At 33.2% G+C, this 18,481-nt stretch overlaps 1 protein-coding gene and 1 non-coding gene across 5 annotated transcripts in view; one reads left to right on the forward strand and one right to left on the reverse strand.

Annotated features, from left to right (window-relative positions):
• Positions 1 to 18,481, forward strand: part of ANKHD1 (ankyrin repeat and KH domain containing 1) — a 106,860-nt gene that overhangs the window by 76,769 nt on the left and 11,610 nt on the right. For all 4 annotated transcript variants that reach the window (XM_069589838.1, XM_069589839.1, XM_069589842.1 and 1 more), the window contains 11 exons: positions 870 to 1,628; positions 7,465 to 7,610; positions 7,778 to 7,889; positions 8,364 to 8,509; positions 9,004 to 9,146; positions 9,581 to 9,794; positions 10,628 to 10,803; positions 11,021 to 11,183; positions 14,115 to 14,210; positions 14,661 to 14,777; positions 17,928 to 18,102. In XM_069589838.1, coding sequence (XP_069445939.1) covers positions 870 to 1,628; positions 7,465 to 7,610; positions 7,778 to 7,889; positions 8,364 to 8,509; positions 9,004 to 9,146; positions 9,581 to 9,794; positions 10,628 to 10,803; positions 11,021 to 11,183; positions 14,115 to 14,210; positions 14,661 to 14,777; positions 17,928 to 18,102 — 2,247 coding nt within the window. The remainder of the gene's footprint in view (positions 1 to 869; positions 1,629 to 7,464; positions 7,611 to 7,777; positions 7,890 to 8,363; positions 8,510 to 9,003; positions 9,147 to 9,580; positions 9,795 to 10,627; positions 10,804 to 11,020; positions 11,184 to 14,114; positions 14,211 to 14,660; positions 14,778 to 17,927; positions 18,103 to 18,481) is intronic.
• LOC138441897 (U6 spliceosomal RNA) lies at positions 17,112 to 17,218 on the reverse strand. The gene has a single exon (XR_011257468.1). It is a non-coding gene; the product is annotated as a U6 spliceosomal RNA (small nuclear RNA).

The following is an 18,481-nucleotide window of genomic DNA, read 5'->3' on the forward strand; positions in this document are numbered from 1 at the left end:
CTGAAAACCTTCACTTAAATGTATAATTATTTCATTTTTAATGTACACTACCAATATGAGTACTCCTGTATGGGAAGTCTGATTTTCTCCCAGGTAATGTTCATTGTTTCTCTCATAGATTTTTACGTGAAGTGTTTACTTAAACTCAGAATAATTGTCCTTTGTAATATAAGTTTAATACAGTGTTCAGGTAGTGAACTTAAACACTTATGGAAGTGTTTGACTTAGTTAATGAACAATTTAGAAGGTTATATCTTAAAAAAAAAAGAAGGTTATATCTTAATTAATTTCAACCTATATTTTAAAATAATAAAAGAAACATTTTGCTAATTTGAAAAACACTTTTCCCCACTTTGATCTACAAGTTATAATTTCTTACAGTAATCTATATGTACACAGTTAACATTGTAAAAAGAAAAATTGGGCAGTTAAGCTAACATTTATGATACCCTCAACATTATTTTGGTTCTGCTTTAGATTTTAAGTTCTTTAGAAAGTCCAATCTAATAAGCAGAATTTTGAGATTCTTTCCTCTTTGATCTTCCTTTTCTCCCTACCCCTGTCTTGTTTTCCAAAATCATCCAATCCTAAATATTGCATTTTTTAAATTTAAAAAAGTCACATTTTTTTGAATTGGCAACATCCCTGCTTGTGCTATGTAAAATCGAAGAGTCTCGTCATTAGCTACAACTGGTGTGAATCTTTGAGCGTTCGTCTGCAGCGCTAGTTATGTGGGTTTGGGAGGGAGGATTCGGGTGGCGGGGTGTTGGGGTGGGGGGAGGGCAGGGATTTTTTTTTTTCTTTCTTTCTTCTTCTTTTTTTTTTTTTTTTTAGCATGGCACATTTTCAAACATTTTTCATGTGCTTAGGTACATCCAAGCAGAAGTCCAGTTCCCTGCAGGTAGCAGATCAGGACGTACTGCCACCTTTTCACCCATACCAGCCTTTGGAGTGCATAGTAGAGGAGACTGAAGGAAAACTGAATGAACTGGGACAAAGAATTAGTGCTATTGAAAAAGCACAGCTTAAATCATTGGAGTTAATTCAAGGTGAACCTCTGAACAAAGATAAGATAGAAGAACTTAAAAAGAACAGAGAAGAGCAAGTCCAGAAGAAGAAGAAAATACTGAAAGAACTGCAGAAAGTGGAAAGGCAGTTGCAGATGAAAACACAGCAGCAATTTACCAAAGAATATCTGGAAACCAAAGGTCAGAAAGACACAGTATCTCTACACCAGCAGTGCTCTCATAGAGGAGTCTTCCCAGAAGGGGAAGGAGATGGTAGTCTCCCAGAGGATCACTTTTCAGAGTTACCTCAGGTTGACACAATCTTATTTAAAGATAATGATGTTGATGATGAGCAACAGTCTCCACCATCGGCAGAACAAATTGATTTTGTCCCAGTCCAGCCTTTATCATCTCCACAGTGTAACTTTTCCGGTGAATTAGGTTCTAATGGGACAAATTCTCTTGAACTTCAGAAGGTATCAGGTAATCATCAGATTATAGGACAGCCTCAGATTGCTATTACTGGACATGATCAGGGGCTGTTAGTGCAAGAACCAGATGGACTAATGGTTGCAACTCCAGCCCAGACGCTTACCGACACTCTTGATGACCTGATAGCAGGTGGGTTAAGAAATATACCTGTAATAATTTCTCTGTAATTTTTGTTCTCAACTTCTTTACACAACTTTCCAAAAACACCAACTTGGTATTTTTCCTTTTTAGAACTGTGTTTATAAAATCATTTCTTGAGGTGTTTTGGAAGTGACTTTAACTAAACTCAACAGCATTAAAACACAAAAGTGTGCTTTCCCTCTTCTTTTTCATTATTTGCAAAAGCAAAGAAATAACGTTGTCATGATCCTTTATTTTAGACCTTTGGTATCAAAATCACCTTGTCTCATATCTTGGGTAGGAGATCTCAAAGTAGAATTTCTTTGCAGGCTTTAGAGATAATCATATAAGATTAGACATTTAATTTTCCTATTGGTGATTTTCATATTTGGAAATCAGAACTCTAAATCACATTGCTTTTTCTTTATGGTTTTATTAGATCAATTTAATTTAAAGGGATAATTAAAAGGAATATTCAGAAAAAAAACTTAAGCATTCCATATTGTTAAAATATGTGTGATTAGAAGATCTAATGTACATTGAAAGTATTATCCATTTGATAATGATTTGGAGATTGGGCTTTTTATAATAACTGTCTTGATGAAAGCACACAGACATCACACACACACTCAAACACACACAGACAGAGGTAATCACCAAAGCAAAAAAGAGACCAGCCTTATAAACTTAAAGTATATGTTTGTTTATTGTTGTGTGGAAAATTACAACTAGATATGAAATGAGGTGCACAAGTTTACTTTCCCTTTCATTGTCCTTGCAGCAGTGGGAAAACAGTGCAATTAATCATTTACCTTCCTAAAGATGGCTGGTGAATGTATCACCTCCATGAGAGCGCAGTTCAGAAATGCAGCCAGAATGGCTGTTGACAGTGGATGAAGACCAAGAACTAAGATGTAGCTGGAGTGATATTCAAAGGCAGGCCAGTCCTCTGTCTCTTGATTGCAACATTTTTTTTCTTTACTGTTGTCTGTTTCTTCTTGTCATATTCTCCTCCCCTCCTCTCATCCCAGTTATGCTTTCCCAGTTTCCTTTCTTCTTCTGTGAGCCTTTAGTCTTCCTAATCTTTACTGAATCTTTTAAATGTGGAATAAAATTACTTAATTCAGGAATTTTATTGGGCATGTGTATGACTTCCAGTGTTTATTGTAAAGAGTGCCTTTGAGGCTCCTCTGATATGTAATAGGTATCGCTGTGCAGAGGAGGAATGTCTTAGTTTTTGTAAAGAAATTAAAATGCTAGGAAATGTTTTAAGGAGTTAGATTCTTAATTCTTTAATTTTATTTTTTATATCTTCAGCCCATAGCCACTTCACTCAGATTAACTTTGTGTTATTAGCATTGCAAGTTGTTATAAATATTTAATAACTTTATAGTTCATTTATGGTTCTGATTTCTAATTTGGTTAAAGCAGATATTGGAGTGTAAAGTATGATTAGGATTAATAATAATGAAACTCATGACCTGGAAGGAACATTTTTAAGACTTACGGTTCTATAAATAGCATCATAATCTTCCTAATTAAGTACTCCATTTGCAGTTATGAAACCCACATTACCGATCAGTTTAGTTTCTTGGAACTTAGGACCTGTCCTTTTATTTTTAAAGAATGGAGAAAACATGTCTAAAGGGTACTTGTAGGTGTTAACTTTATAGTAGTATTTAAGGCTATTTCTTGTAGAAGAGGTCAAATTCTGTTTATTCCACTGAAGTATTTGTTAAATTGAAGTGACCTTTTATAAAGTTCACATGAAGCTTCAAAAAATCAGTTTAGAAAACATCTTTTAATTATATTTAACATTAATCTAAATGAATAAAATTTAATTTCTTTTAGATATTAATGTCTCGTGACACAGTTGGCCCACCATATTGTACAATATTCTTTTGTTAATAAGCTTTAAAGTATAAATCTGTCAATACATTAAAAATTATATGTGGTGTAGCTTGTGGGGTCTTAATTCCCTGAACAGGGATCAAACAAACCCTGGCACCCAGCAGTGAAAGTGCAGAGTCCTAACCACTGGATTGCCAGTGAAGTGAAGTGTTAGTTGCTCAGTCATGTCCAATTTGTTGCAACCCCATGGACTGTAGCCTGCCAGGCTCTTCTGTCCAGGGAATTCTCCAGGATTGCCAGGGAATTCCCCAAAATTATCTTTATTTAAAAGCTTTTCATATTTTTGAAGCTTATATTTTAAAATATATAGCAAAAAGGAAGACTTGCCTCAAAATTTAAAATATTATTAAGTCTGAATTATTCTTAATTTCTTAATTGAAGGTGAAAAAAATTAAATAAGGATGAATTAGGTAAATACCTAGTTCCATGATTATATGGTGTTACTATGTCAATAAAATTATAGATTAGGCCAAAGATGTAATTAATTTTACCTATATCAAATCTAGTTATCATGCCTTTATATGATATCATGCCTTATTAATAAAAGAGAATACATCTTACAATTTTACTTTAGATAATAGCAGTAAGTTTTACTCTTAGGAGGGTTTTTTAATATTTTGTTTTTCCCAGCACGCCAGGCATGTGGGACCTTAGTTCCCTGACCAGGGATTGAAACCACACCCCCAACATTGGAAGGCAGAGTCTTAATTAACCACCGAACCACTGGGGAAGTCCCAGGATTTTTTTTTTTTAACTGCTGTTCTATCTCAAAATTTTGTCATGAAAGCGAGTTAGTTAGATACATAATTTATTAATGTCATAACTTCACTAGTTGACTGACAGCAGTTTAGTATGTAGTCTTAGATGTATCATACTTTATGTAGTCCCAACCAGAATATATGTTTACTCTTGAATTGAAAACATGGTTCTTCAGGTCCATTTCTTCCGAAAGTAAGTGCTGGGCTTTTGAAGTTATCATAATAGCAAGTGATTCTCAGTTCAGATGTCTAGAATAAAGGTCTGAAAATAAACAGCAGTTTAAAGAAATTCAAAATAGCTTGACCATTGAACAGTTCTAGAAACATCTAGCAAAATTTTCATTCTTAATATACAAAGTTCCTTAGTTTAAAAAAATCAACTAATATCTCTTTATTTACATTTATTGAGTGCTTGCCATTTACCAAGCTCAGTGCTAAATGCTTTTATATATGCAATTTCATGAGCTATTTAATAATACTAGAAAATAAGTCCATTTCCCATCTATTTTTCTGTTGAAAACTGAGGCTAATGGAAATTAAATTGCTAGTTAAATGTTGAGATTCAAACTCAATTCAGCCAGATTTAAGAACCTTAGATATAATATGCATGCATTTGATTCAACTGGAAGTTCTGAGTTTATATTTAAGATATTATTTTCTTAGGATTCTAAATTGTATCAAATAACAATTTCCCTTGTTATTTTTATGTTTAGATATGATTTGTATATAAGGTTTAATACAGTTTTGTGACTTTAGAACATTGTTAATGTTGTTGGCATCTTCATAGGCTCTCAACACATTCCAATTCAAAAGTATCTTGCTTTAAGCAATCCGGTGATAGTCAATTTAGGTTTTAGAATGAAGTAATTGGAAAATTATCTTTGAGGGAATTTACAATAAAATATCTTTAAGTAATAATTTCTTCTAGTAGATGTTAATATTTTATTTATAGATTGTTATTTATATGGAAATATTTAATACAGTTACTGTTACCTAAATTGGATTACAGTGATTTAATGTCTTAAGACCTTGCAACATTACTATCTTCCATATTGCCTACAAAACTGTCTTAAATTTTATAAAGAATTAAGTAAAGTATCACCCCATTTTAGGATAGTACATGAATTTAATTCTAATTATGTAATGACTTTCATGATAATCTGTTTTGGTCATTTTCAGAGACATTTTGTTCAGACGTAGGAAGCATTTTAGGATTTTTGAAATTGTCATAGTCCTGGTATAATTTTATCTTAATAAATCCTTTATTCCACATATACTTTTAAAATTTTTGCTATTTTCTAATTTTATCTTTAGAACTTTTCATATGTAATTAATCCTTTTAAAGTCACTTCTGTGGAATGTTTCTGATTGTCATTATTATAAGGAGGAAAAAATGTTTCTAGGATACTGTTGTACCAAAGTGTACAATCAACGTAGTAACACTTTTTTGATAATAGAGCTGTTAAATGTACAAAAGTATTTTTTAAAAACCAACTCTAAAAAAAGTCTTTTATACCATCACATTCTGACATAGCACTCTAGTCAACTATTTAAATTTTTTTGAATATCTGTTTTTCATAGTCACAAAAAGAGATAGCATGAATAAACAAATTTAACAATGATAGAAAAGTAATTTTTTATTAACATGTTAATGATTATGAGAGTGTTGTTAAAATCTTAGTGTTACAAAGGTGCTATATATCAAAGTTTAGTGTCTTGTTTCTGGAACTTTTTTCCAATCTTATCAGCTCTTTTGAGGGGGGCGGCAAAATACTATGTGCTTTTAATTCATCCAGTGACAGATTTTTAAAGCTTTGTTTTCATCATGCACATTCTTGTAAGGCAAAACAAATGTTTATAATCATTTTTATTTATAACCATATGGCTAAATATTTATGTGTATATTTATGTGGTAACAGAAGCTGCAGAAATTCATATGATCAAGATGATGTTATATATATTGGTTGGGAGGAGGGAGGGACAGCTCATGTAGTAATGTCCTTAAAATTTGCTATTATTTATGAAGAAGTAGCATACTACACTTAATCTTTCATACTTGTGGTCATAAGTATCCTTGATTGGGATTCAGCCATATCAAAATTCTAGAGAGAAAACATTCTCCAACCGTTGAAATGCTTACATTTTCCTTTATGACTTATGTGTTTTTGACTGACTTTTAGCATGGGTAAGAGGAAGTTAATTGCCATCACTGAAACTTTGTTGTCTTTTTCTATATTATTGATTATATATTTTTTCTGAGTTTTTTCTTTCTTGAGTGAATTGTAATGTTTTATTTTTCAATGCAGTGATTGATAGTACTGAAGTCCTATAAAATATGTGATAATTACATATATTGGGCACTTACCATACCAAACACTGTGTTAAATGCTTTTTATACATTATCTCACAGACAGTTCACAATATCCCTCTGAGATGTGTCCTGTTTCCCCCTCCATGGGGCAAACTCTTGTCTTGTATGAAAGAAAAGAAATATGCAGAGCCACAAGGATATAATTTCATTTAATTCAGTTTCAGACACTAGATTTTGAGGTCCCAAATAAAAGTTCCAGTGTTCATTTTTAAAGCAGTTTGATTTTCAGACACTGATTCATTTTTGCAAATTTTCAGAGTAAATATTAAATTTTAAAAATACATACTCTCTGCTATTTATGAGAGAGATACTCTAACTTGTTCTTTCCCTTCTTCTACATCTTCTTTCTATTTTTCTTCTTCTTTTTTAAAAATTTGCATTATTTTCAGAATATTTTTATCTAATTGCCTTTTTCAAACTAAGATTTACAATTCCTTTTTTTTAATTGGAAACTATTTTCTTCCTATTGGCCCTGCAAAAGGCTGCTATTTCTTCTGTATTCACTAAATGCCAGGTACCATGCTCAGTATTCTATTCCCAACAAACTTACAATGAAGGTACTATATTTATCATCCCATTTTACACATAAGGAAATTGAGATTCTGAGAGTTTAAATTACTTGCCCAAGATCAGAAAGTCATTGGTAGAACTGGGATTCAAACATATGTCCATCTGACTCAAAAGCTTGTGATCTGACTACTGCATTGTATTACTGCTATAGAATTTTCTGTTTTCTGTGTTTTTCTGTATACAAATGACTTTACTCTCTTAAGTAGAATTCAGCAATATGAATATTGTTTTTCAGCTGTGAGTAGCAGAGTGCCCACTGGCTCAAACAGCTCTTCTCAAAACATAGAGTGTCTTACACCTGAACCCTGTTCTCAGTCTCCAAGCAATGTGGCTTCCCAGTCTATACCCCCTGTGTATCCTTCAGTTGACATTGATGCACATGTAAGTAGACTGCTTTATTTATATTTATTTTTTGCACATTCCAATTTTCTTTGGAAAGGAAAAGATTCATTGTACATTAATTGTGGAAATTAACATTATTTGCTCTTCAATCAATAACCCCACCATAAACAGAAAAAAGTTTAATTCTTTTTTTTTCCTTTTCCTAGACTGAGAGCAATCATGACACTGCATTAACCCTAGCTTGTGCAGGTGGCCATGAAGAACTTGTATCTGTACTCATAGCACGAGATGCTAAAATTGAACACAGAGACAAAAAAGGTAAGAAGTGTTAGAAATAAAATCTTGAGTGTCAGAAAACAATTTTTTTTTTCCACTGTGAGTAAGTAGTTCCTGGACTAGTCAGTGGGTTATCATATTTCAATTAAGTATATCCAGATTTGTTCATCTACAGAGCCAAATTATTATTCAGAAATTCAAAAATTATAGATCATTCTGGGAAGTACAGCAAGTTGTGTTTGCTTTTTCCTTGGTCCAAAAGTAGAGCATAGAAAGGTATCAAAGTTTATTATGCTTATAAGCTTGAATAGTTTTCTTTGACTTAGCATTTTCTTTTTATCAAGTATTTATGGGGTTTTGTCAGTAACAAATTAGGGTTTAAAGCAGTTTTATGTTAAATGATTTTAGGTATCTGTCCTAAAGACTTCTTCCTCCTAAAACAGTAGAGAATTAAAAAACAGTGGCTCAAGAAGTAAAAAACACAAATTTGACTAAGATTTTTATTTTCTGATTTAGGTTTCACACCATTGATCCTGGCAGCAACAGCAGGACATGTTGGAGTTGTTGAAATCCTTTTGGATAAAGGTGGAGACATAGAAGCACAATCTGAACGAACTAAGGATACTCCTCTTTCATTAGCATGTTCTGGTGGACGTCAGGAAGTATGCTGATGTTTATTTTCACTTTGTAAACACTTTATTTGTACTTTAAATATGCATATGCTTAGTAGTTTAGCTACATGAATAAAACTTGCATGTGTTTTGAGATCTTTATATTAAATTTAATGAGAATAGTAAATGTCCTTTTAAAGAATCTATTTCTTGCCTTTTTAGGCAAAATAGAAATTCTCTGTATCCTTACATTTATTGAGTCTGAATGGAGCAAAATCCTAACACATGAAATGCAAATTTGTCACTTAATAATTGAAGCAAAAGAGTGACAACATGTTATTTCAGTATAATTAGGATTTCATAGGTCTGAATTCCTTGATATAAAATTGAATTCATTTATTTAGTACTGGGATTTGAATATTTAGTATCTGATTAAAATGTTAGATATTTAGAGAACTTAAAGATCCCATTTCTTTGTGCTTCATTCATTATAAGATGAACCCTTGGTGTAAACTAGATTTCTCTGTTCCTATTTTACTTTGTAGGTGGTAGACTTGCTGTTGGCTCGGGGTGCAAATAAAGAACATAGGAACGTGTCTGATTATACACCACTGAGTCTAGCTGCATCTGGAGGATATGTTAATATCATTAAGATTCTGCTTAATGCTGGGGCAGAAATTAATTCAAGGTATCTATCACCTGTTCATTTTATTATTCATGATTAATAAATTGTGACCTTGGAGTTAAGTGTTTTCCCCTAAATATTTAGATGCCATTTTTAAGCAAGATAATACTTAAGTTGCAAGGCCAACAATTATTCCTGTGGTAATCAGAGCTTATTTCAGCTAACAGGGCTGTTTTCAAAGAGGTTTCATTTCAGAAAACTCTTTGTTATATATAGTTAGAAATTTATAGCCTCTGAATAGGGGTTGTGTTTTTAATTGTGAGATTTTCCTAATTATGAGATTTTCTAACTTTGAGACTAAACAAATAAAATCTATTCTTTGGTGTTAGAAAGCTTTCTTTTCACTGAAACTTTTTCATTTTTTATGTTCTCTCTGCTTTTAAAAAAACAACAGGCAACATATTATTTTAATTTTCTGAGCACATTTCCCCCCTTAGGACTGGGAGTAAACTAGGTATTTCTCCCCTGATGTTGGCTGCAATGAATGGACATGTTCCTGCAGTGAAACTGCTACTTGATATGGGTTCAGATATTAATGCCCAAATAGAGACCAATCGGAACACAGCTCTCACCTTGGCCTGTTTCCAAGGCCGAGCAGAAGTAGTGAGCTTGCTTCTGGACCGAAAAGCCAATGTTGAACATAGGGCAAAGGTAAGCATTTTATAACTTGTCAACTACTTCAGACATATTTCTAATAGAAAGAGCATAATATAGCATAGCACACTCAAATTGAATGTGCTATTTAAAATTTTTCTAAGTTAAAATTAGGAAATTCCTGCCCCAGTGCAGGATTGTAGAATAGTGCTATCCAGTGGTCAGTGACACACTGTCACCATTCCTGACTTTATTAAGGACAGCTAAGATCTCCTTTAATGAGACAGGTGCTTTACCATTGGTAAAAATCGCAATCAAAAATTACTTTATAAATTACAAAACTGAAGGAACTAAAATTGAGGCAACTGTAATCTGATTGTAACAGATTATGACAATTTCATGACAGTGTAGCATTTAGAAAGTAGGAGTTAGTGTCAGTGTTTATAATTTCTCTTCTTAGAACTATTAGGTACTTAGACCCCCTGTAACACGTAGCTTATGTGTAATTCTTTATAACCAGACAATGGTCAACCTAGTAGTCATTTCAAATTGAAAATATCTGAAAATGTCTGAAAAAGTCTCTTATTTTTTTCCCTGATTATCACTTTTTTTTTTCTTAAAAGAGACAGTTACTGTCTCATATAGATTTATAACAACAGAGATGTTATGAACTGTTTTTTATTACCATAAGGTAGTATAAGTTAATTTAGTCTAGTATGTCTTAACTGAATCTAACAGTTTTCACTTGCTATTTTAGTAAAGCTTAAGAGTGAATTTTGCTTAGCTCTCTTGGGAGAGAAAATCAGAAATAGAATCAACTTATAAGTCATTGTTTCAGTCCTTTAAAGAAATCAATATAATTTACCCACATAATTTTTTGGTTTAAACAGACTGGTCTTACCCCCTTGATGGAAGCTGCTTCTGGGGGATATGCAGAGGTTGGAAGAGTTCTCCTAGATAAAGGAGCAGATGTCAATGCCCCCCCTGTGCCTTCATCAAGAGACACTGCTTTAACAATAGCAGCGGACAAAGGTCACTACAAATTTTGTGAGCTCCTGATTAATAGGTAGGTAAATTTTATATTTGTAAAAATTTCCTATGATCCCTTTCACTTTTCAGAGCCTTTACAGTTAATAAAATTGTTTTACTTTATTTGACATTTAAAAGAACAGAGTATTTGTTTGCTACTTTATAAAAGAGAAAAGATAAATTAGAGAAAAAAAGGAAAAGTTAGCCCCTTCTCATAGGAAGCAAGCTATACTAACATTCTTTGATTTGTACAGGGGAGCCCATATTGATGTTCGTAACAAGAAGGGAAACACACCACTTTGGTTGGCATCTAATGGTGGTCATTTTGAAGTGGTGCAATTGCTAGTGCGATCAGGTGCTGATGTGGATGGAGCTGATAACCGGAAAATCACACCTCTTATGTCAGCATTTCGCAAGGTAACTTGATGTGGACAAAAATGACAGAATTTGTTTAAAACTACTGAATTTGAAAGTTAAAGTCATAGGAGAAAGATAAATTGGTCTTGAGGAATTGACGCTATTTCTATATACACACCCCTGCTGTCTCTACTCTCTTTGTGGCCAAATCTAAGAGCTGTATGGTAGTTCCCTATAAGCAACTTTGCTGTTAAATAACTTCATATCTTGAGGAGTTTTGTTATATTTATATACATAAAACATTAGATTTCAGGGCAGATATTACAGGTAGATAGATGTTTAAGAGGAACAAAAACAAGTAGACTCTCATAAAAATTTATTATACCTCCTATATATATTAAGGTTTACTTCTCTGCTGTATATTACAAAGCTGATATGGCTCATGCCAGCCTTAGACCATTCATTTCTACTGCCCTTCCCCTTTGCCCCTTTGCTCACTACACTTCAGCCACTGGCCTAGAAGTCACTAAATTTTTAACTTCCTGAGGCCCTTTGCTCACTGGTTTTCTTTTCCTGAAATATTCTTTCACTTGCTTTTCACCTGGCTCACTTCTCCTCATTCTTTAATGTCCACTCCTTAAATATCATTTCTCAGAAAGTCCTTTCCTAACTTGCAAAATGAAAAGTTTCTCTTGTTCTCTTTTATAGTTCACCATTATTTTTTTATCTCATTTTGTAATTATACATACAAACATGTATTAGTTTTTTAATGCTCCTCTCCCCGGTTAGGGGCTTCCTTGGTGGCTTGGACAGCAAAGAATTTGCCCCAGACCTGGGTTCAATCTCTGGGTCAGGAAGATCCCCTGGAGAAGGAAATGGCAACCCACTCCAGTATTCTTGCCTGGAGAATGCCATGGACAGAGGGGCCTGGCAGGCTACAGTCCATGGAGTTGTGAAGAACTGGACATGATTGAGTGACTTTCACTTTCACTCCCTAATTAGACTGGAAGATCTATGAAGGTGAAGATTCATGATTGTCTTTTTCACCACTATTTATACCTAGTTGTTCAGCACCGTGCCTGACACACACTAGGTTCTCAGTAAATAGCTATTGAATGAGAACAGTGTAAGTTACCTGTCTTTTAAAAAATCTTAAATATTTTTTCCAATTTTTTCTTTGCTTTAAATTGAGATATAATTTACATATATTAAAAGTGCACAAATCTAAGATGCTAAGTTTAGTGAGTTTTAATAAATGCATATACCTATGTAACCCACATCCCATAAAGATATAAACTACTTCCATAATCCTAGAAACTTTGATCATGCCCATTCTCAGTTAATTCCCTGCCCAAGAGGCAGCCACTTTTCTGGTTTTTGCCATTATCAGACTAATTCTTTTTAATTGTTTTGTTTTTTGGCTATACCGTGGCATGTGCAAGATTTTATTTATAGTTATCCCACCAAGGATCAAACCCGTACACATGCACTGGAAGCACAGAACCTTTACTGGACCACCAGGGAATTTTCCCCATCAGATTACTTCTTGAAGATGTTTTAGAACCTTAGTATTAAGGGAAACTATGCAAGTTTGGTTGTTAAAATAGATGTACTTTTAATGATTACAGATCATCAAGCCTCTGATAATACCATCTAGAAAATGTTTCACCTAGATTCAAGTCATAGGACTCAGATAAATATGACAGTCCACCTTGTTTAGTAAGATAGAGCCAAAGTTGTTGTTGTAGTTCAGTCACTAAGTCGTATCAGACTCTTGGCAACACGCCAGGCTTCTCTGTCGTTCACTATCTCCTGGAAGTTGCTCAAATTCATGTCCATTGAATCTGTGATGCTATCTAACCATCTCAGCCTATGCCACCCCCGTCTCCTTTTGCCTTCAGTCTTTCCCAGCATCAAGGTCTTTTCCAGTGACTTTTCAGGGTTAATTTCCTTTAGGATTTACTGGTTTGGTCTCCTTGCAATCCAAAGGACTCTCAAGAGACTTCTCCAGCACCACAATTCGAAAGCATCAGTTCTTCTGCACTCAGCCTTCTTTATGGTCTAACTCTCACATCCGTACATGACTACTGGAAAAACCATAGCTTTGACTAGATGGACCTTTGTCAGCAAAGTGATGTCTTTGCTTTTTAAGACACTGTGTAGGTGTGTCATAGCTTTCTTTTCAAGGAGCATGCTTCTTTTAATTTCATGGCTGCAGTCACCGTGCCCAGTGATTCTAGATGCCATGATCTTGGTTTTTTGAATGTTAAGTTTTAAGCCAGCTTTTTCACTCTCCTCCTTCACCCTCATCAAGAAGCTCTTTAGTTCCTCTTCACTTTCTGCCATTAGAGTGATATCATCTGCATATCTGACGTTGATGTTTCTCCTGGCAATCTTGATTCCAGCTTGTGATTCATCCAGCCTGGCATTTTGCATGGTGTACTCTGCATATAAGTTAAATAAACAGGGTGACAATATACAGCCTGGATGTACTCCTTTCCAATTTTGAACCAGTCAAAATTATCAGTTCCATGTAAGATTCTAACTGTTGTTCTAATGGACGAGGGAATGGCAAACCACTCCACTATCCTTGTAGTGAGAACCCCATGAACAGTAAGAAAAAGCAAAAAGGGGCAAAATAATGCTTTGGAATTTAGAATATCCTCTTTTAGATCTAATTTCCCTTTTATATTGAGTGAGATTTCACATCACCAGTTTTTATTTTATTAATAGATTTATTTCTATTTCTATTCAAAAGTATTTCTATTTTCAGTGGGATGTGAGCAGATTAAATTCAGGAGAAATGTCATTTGGTCTTCCATGTATTTCCCATCATGCTGTACTTACCTCTCTCTGTTCATATTTTCATAGTTTCAATTGTTAAGTTTAGTAAATTCTGAAGTGTTACTATACCTTTTGCTCTTAAGTTTTTAAGGATATCTGCCAGCTTTCAGTACTTTCTTTGTGTCCTTTTTGTTGTACTTTTTACAGGGTCATGTAAAAGTTGTTCAGTATTTGGTTAAGGAAGTCAATCAGTTCCCTTCTGATATAGAATGCATGAGATACATAGCAACAATCACTGATAAGGTAGGTTTAATATGCTGTTGAAGCACATTTCTATTCTTTATGGGATTATATACCAAAGTATATGTTAACAGTCTGTTCTTTTCATCCTTTATAAGACAGATAACCTGATTTTTCAAGGATTAGTTTCTCCATTTGCAAATGAAGAATAATTTATAAATTATTTTGAGATTTTCTTCCTAATACGGACTGTAATTAACAGACTGCATCTAAACTTTATCATTAGATTATTAGCCTGATTAGACAGTTTTCTAAGAACACAAACTTTTTAAGAAAATGGTAGCTTATTTTGATTTTTCAGTCAAATTCTAGATTCAAAGGATAACTTGATTTGGTTTAGTAAATATTCAGTAATTTGGGCTTTAAGCCCTGAGCTTTGGTATACTTACCAGCTCAAGTTTTATTGGCCTCTTTATGTGTTTCTGTATTTATATAATTCCATTTCTGGTATAGGAACTGTTGAAAAAATGTCACCAATGTGTTGAGACAATTGTGAAGGCTAAAGACCAACAGGCTGCAGAAGCAAATAAGAATGCAAGTATTCTTTTAAAGGAACTTGATCTGGAAAAGGTGAGTGAGAAATATAATTTTCCTTTTTAGAACTGGTTGAAAATCTAGTAGAATATTTGCTACTTACATAACTATAATCTTAACAAAATCTCTTTGTATAAAATGATAAATTATCAAACTACCATAAGTTTTTTTTATTCTGACCTGTTATACAAAAAAATATTTTTAACCATATAAGTGAAGAATTAGTTTTTAAACACGTCACAGTTTTCTACATGATATTATTGCCTAAGTTGTTTTACCATTAGTGTAGGCAGAAATTTATTAAAATATTGGAAATCTTTCTTTATTATAAGATCTGGGATATCGGTGGTTTATTAAATTCTTAAAGAGTAAATGTCTAAGTTTCCTTGGATGTGCTAATATAATGGAAATTTTTTTTTTAAAGATCACTTTTCTGAGGCTCAGTGTGCCTCAGAAAATGAGGGTGTTTTTATGAGCCCAGAAGTTATATTAAAAGAATAAATACTATAATCAATTAGAGTTAGAATGTGTGAGATAGCTTAACATTAAGATATTTCATTGATGATAAAAGAAAGGGGAAAAATCATTTTAGAGATGTTAAAATTTTGATACCAATTCTTAGTTTGTTAAAAAAAAAAAAACCTTGTTAAAAAACAGAATACAAAGTTGCTTAAAATCAATAAGACAAAAGATAACTTGCCCAGAATGAAAAATAATTTCATGGGCAATTCACAGAAAAAGAAATATAAATTTTCAGTAAATAGATGGAGAAGGCACAGCTTCATGAATAAACAAAGAAATGCACAGTGAAAGAGTGATGTAAATTTTCTTTGCCAGACTAGGGTAACTCAAAATTTAAATGTTTGGGGGAAAAAAATTTAAAGTTTTGATTATAGCTGTTGATGGCTAGGATGTGGAGAAATTAGCACTCTGGTATGACTTTTGATACATGGTATAAATTGATATAATTATTAATGGAGATGATTTGATGGATTAAAAAGAGTGCATACCTTTGCTCCAGTCATTCCTCTTTTAGAAATTTAGCCTAAGGTAAATACTTTGACAGATGCTCAAAGATGCAAATGTATTAAAGGACATTCACTGATAAATAGCTTATAATAAGGGGAAAGGTAAAAACCTTAAAGTTTTATAATTAGGAAATTAAGTAAATTTAATACCTCCATGATAAACTTGATTACAGTTAAAATCACAAGTAGAAAAAATAATACGCATTTTAAAATAAAGGGAAGTTTAAAGTTTGATGACTTCTATGGTTCCTTCCATGTCTGTAATTTTATGTTTGTGTAACTACCCAGGGGTATGGTCTGCAATTCCCTGAACAGCCATTTTGCTCTTATGCTACAAAAATGATAAAATAATTGTTAACTGAATATGCAGTTTCTTCTTTCAATCCTCAGACTCTTTCTCATTTACATAGGGGGTTGAGAGACTTTATCTTTTTTTTTTCTTTCTTTCTTTGGCCACACTATAAAGTGCAGAAGAGTAACGTTTGGGCTTTGTAGGCCATACAAAGTCTGTCATGACTCTCTGACTCTGCTGTGGTAGTATGAAAGCACCCGCAGACCGTGGTTAAATGAAGTGTTCCAGTAGAACTTTATTTATGGACATCAAAATTTTACTTTTGTGTTATTTTCGCATGTCACGAAATGTTTGCCTTTTCATTTTTTTCAACCATTTAAAATGTAAAAGTTATTCTTAGCATTCAAGCCGTAATTTGCTGATACCTGGTTTTTGATAAATAAAAATGTTAAAAATAGCTTCTTTGTGACTTAGAATTGTAAATTATAGTTTTGAGGAAAGTGCTTTACTTAATTACCAGGGCAGCTGGACTTCATTGTCAGTTTCAAATGATGAGGATTTTTTAGATAATTTCCATAAAAATGTGAGTAATTTGATGTGTTTTCTGTTTGTTTCAAGCTTTGTTTATGATGTGAGGCAACCATTGTCATATTCCCCTTTCTGAAAATAAATAATTTCTATAATGGCCTCCTATGGATATTTTCATAGTGAAATTTGTTAATATCTTATAAAGATTGTAACAGTTGCATTTTAATTAAACAATGCCACGTAAATCTAGGTAGTTACCAATCTACTTTCTGTCTCTATGGATTTGCTTATTCCAGACATTTGATATTTGGAATCATCATACAGTATTTGATCCTCTGTGACTAGCTTCTTTTGCTTCATGTTTTCAAGGTTTATCCATATTGTAGCATATATCATTACTTCTTTTTTTATTGCTGAATAATATCCCATTATATAGATACACAACATTTTGTTCATGCATTTATTAGTTGTTGAACATTTAGTTTGCTTCCACTTCATAGGTATACAAGTTGTCTGTTTTGTTTTATCATGGAATGTTTCATGAATTTGTATGTCATTCTTACGCAGGAGCAATGCTAACCTTCTGTGTTACTTCAATTTTTTTTAGTAAGTTTGGTGCCGAAGCAAGCATGGCATACAAGTTTTTGTATAAATATGTTTTCATTTCTCTTGGGTACATATCTAGGAATGGAATTGCTAGCTCATATGGCAGTTCTGTGCTTAACCACTTGAGAAACTGCCAGATTGTTTTCCAAGGTAGCTACATCATTGTATATATAATCCTACCAGCAGTGTATGAAGTCTTTAGTTTCTTCTCATTCTAACCATGATTTATCTGTCTTTGATTAGCCATCCTAGTGACAGTGAAATGGGTATCTCATTGTGATTTGATATGCTTTTCCCTGATGGTTTGTGATATTAAGCATCTGTGTTTACTGGCCGTTTGTATATTATTTGTAGAAATGTCTCCAGATCCTTTGCCCATTTTTTAATTGACTGATTTGTCTTTTCATTATTGAGTTATGAGTTCTTTATCACTTCCTGATACAAAACCCTTACCAGATGTAAGATTTGCAAAAATTTTTTCCTATTTTGTTTTTCACTTTATTGATGATCCCTTTGAAGCACAACAGCTTTTAATTTTGATGATGTCCAGCATATCTGTTTCTTCTTTTGTTGCTTTTATAAATGTGTGTTAAGAGTGACATCCATGGGAAACCCCATGTATCATAAACAAAAGCATCATTTCATCATTTATTTTGAATAATTGCATTACTATTAAGATGAGATAAAGAGTCGGGCAGGACTTAGTGACTAAAACAACAATTTTATTCACAGTCAAGAGAGGAGAGCAGAAAGCAAGCTCTTGCAGCTAAAAGAGAGAAAAGAAAAGAAAAGAGAAAGAAGAAAAAAGAGGAGCAGAAAAGAAAGCAGGAAGAAGACGAGGAAAACAAACCTAAGGAAAATTCAGAACTACCTGAAGATGAAGATGAAGAGGAGAATGAGGAAGATGGTGAGAAACGGACCATCTGAATTAATGATAAAAATTCTTTTGTGTTTATCAGCTTCATTTTGAGTGCTTTTTGCTCTCAAAACTAATTCTAGTTAAATATTCAGCTACTTTAATCTGAAATTGACGGGTGACTTCTGTATTCAATATTTCACATTGTAAAGTGACATAGACAAACAGAAGGGGAAGACATTCAGGTGTAATTTAAGTTCCCTGTGAAAACATTATATATGTCTTAATGTGATACCATAAGAGGTTTGCCAGCTTTTCTTCAGGTTCCTCCTTATTCTCATTCCCCAGTTAGAAAGTGGGGAGAGGTCTAGTTTCTCAGTTAACTAAGGTTTAGTGTTGAAGCTGTATAGCACTGGGGCCCATTACTTTC

The sequence above is a fragment of the Ovis canadensis genome, chromosome 5, assembly GCF_042477335.2.
Source record: "Ovis canadensis isolate MfBH-ARS-UI-01 breed Bighorn chromosome 5, ARS-UI_OviCan_v2, whole genome shotgun sequence".
Classification (NCBI taxonomy): Eukaryota; Metazoa; Chordata; class Mammalia; order Artiodactyla; family Bovidae; genus Ovis; species Ovis canadensis.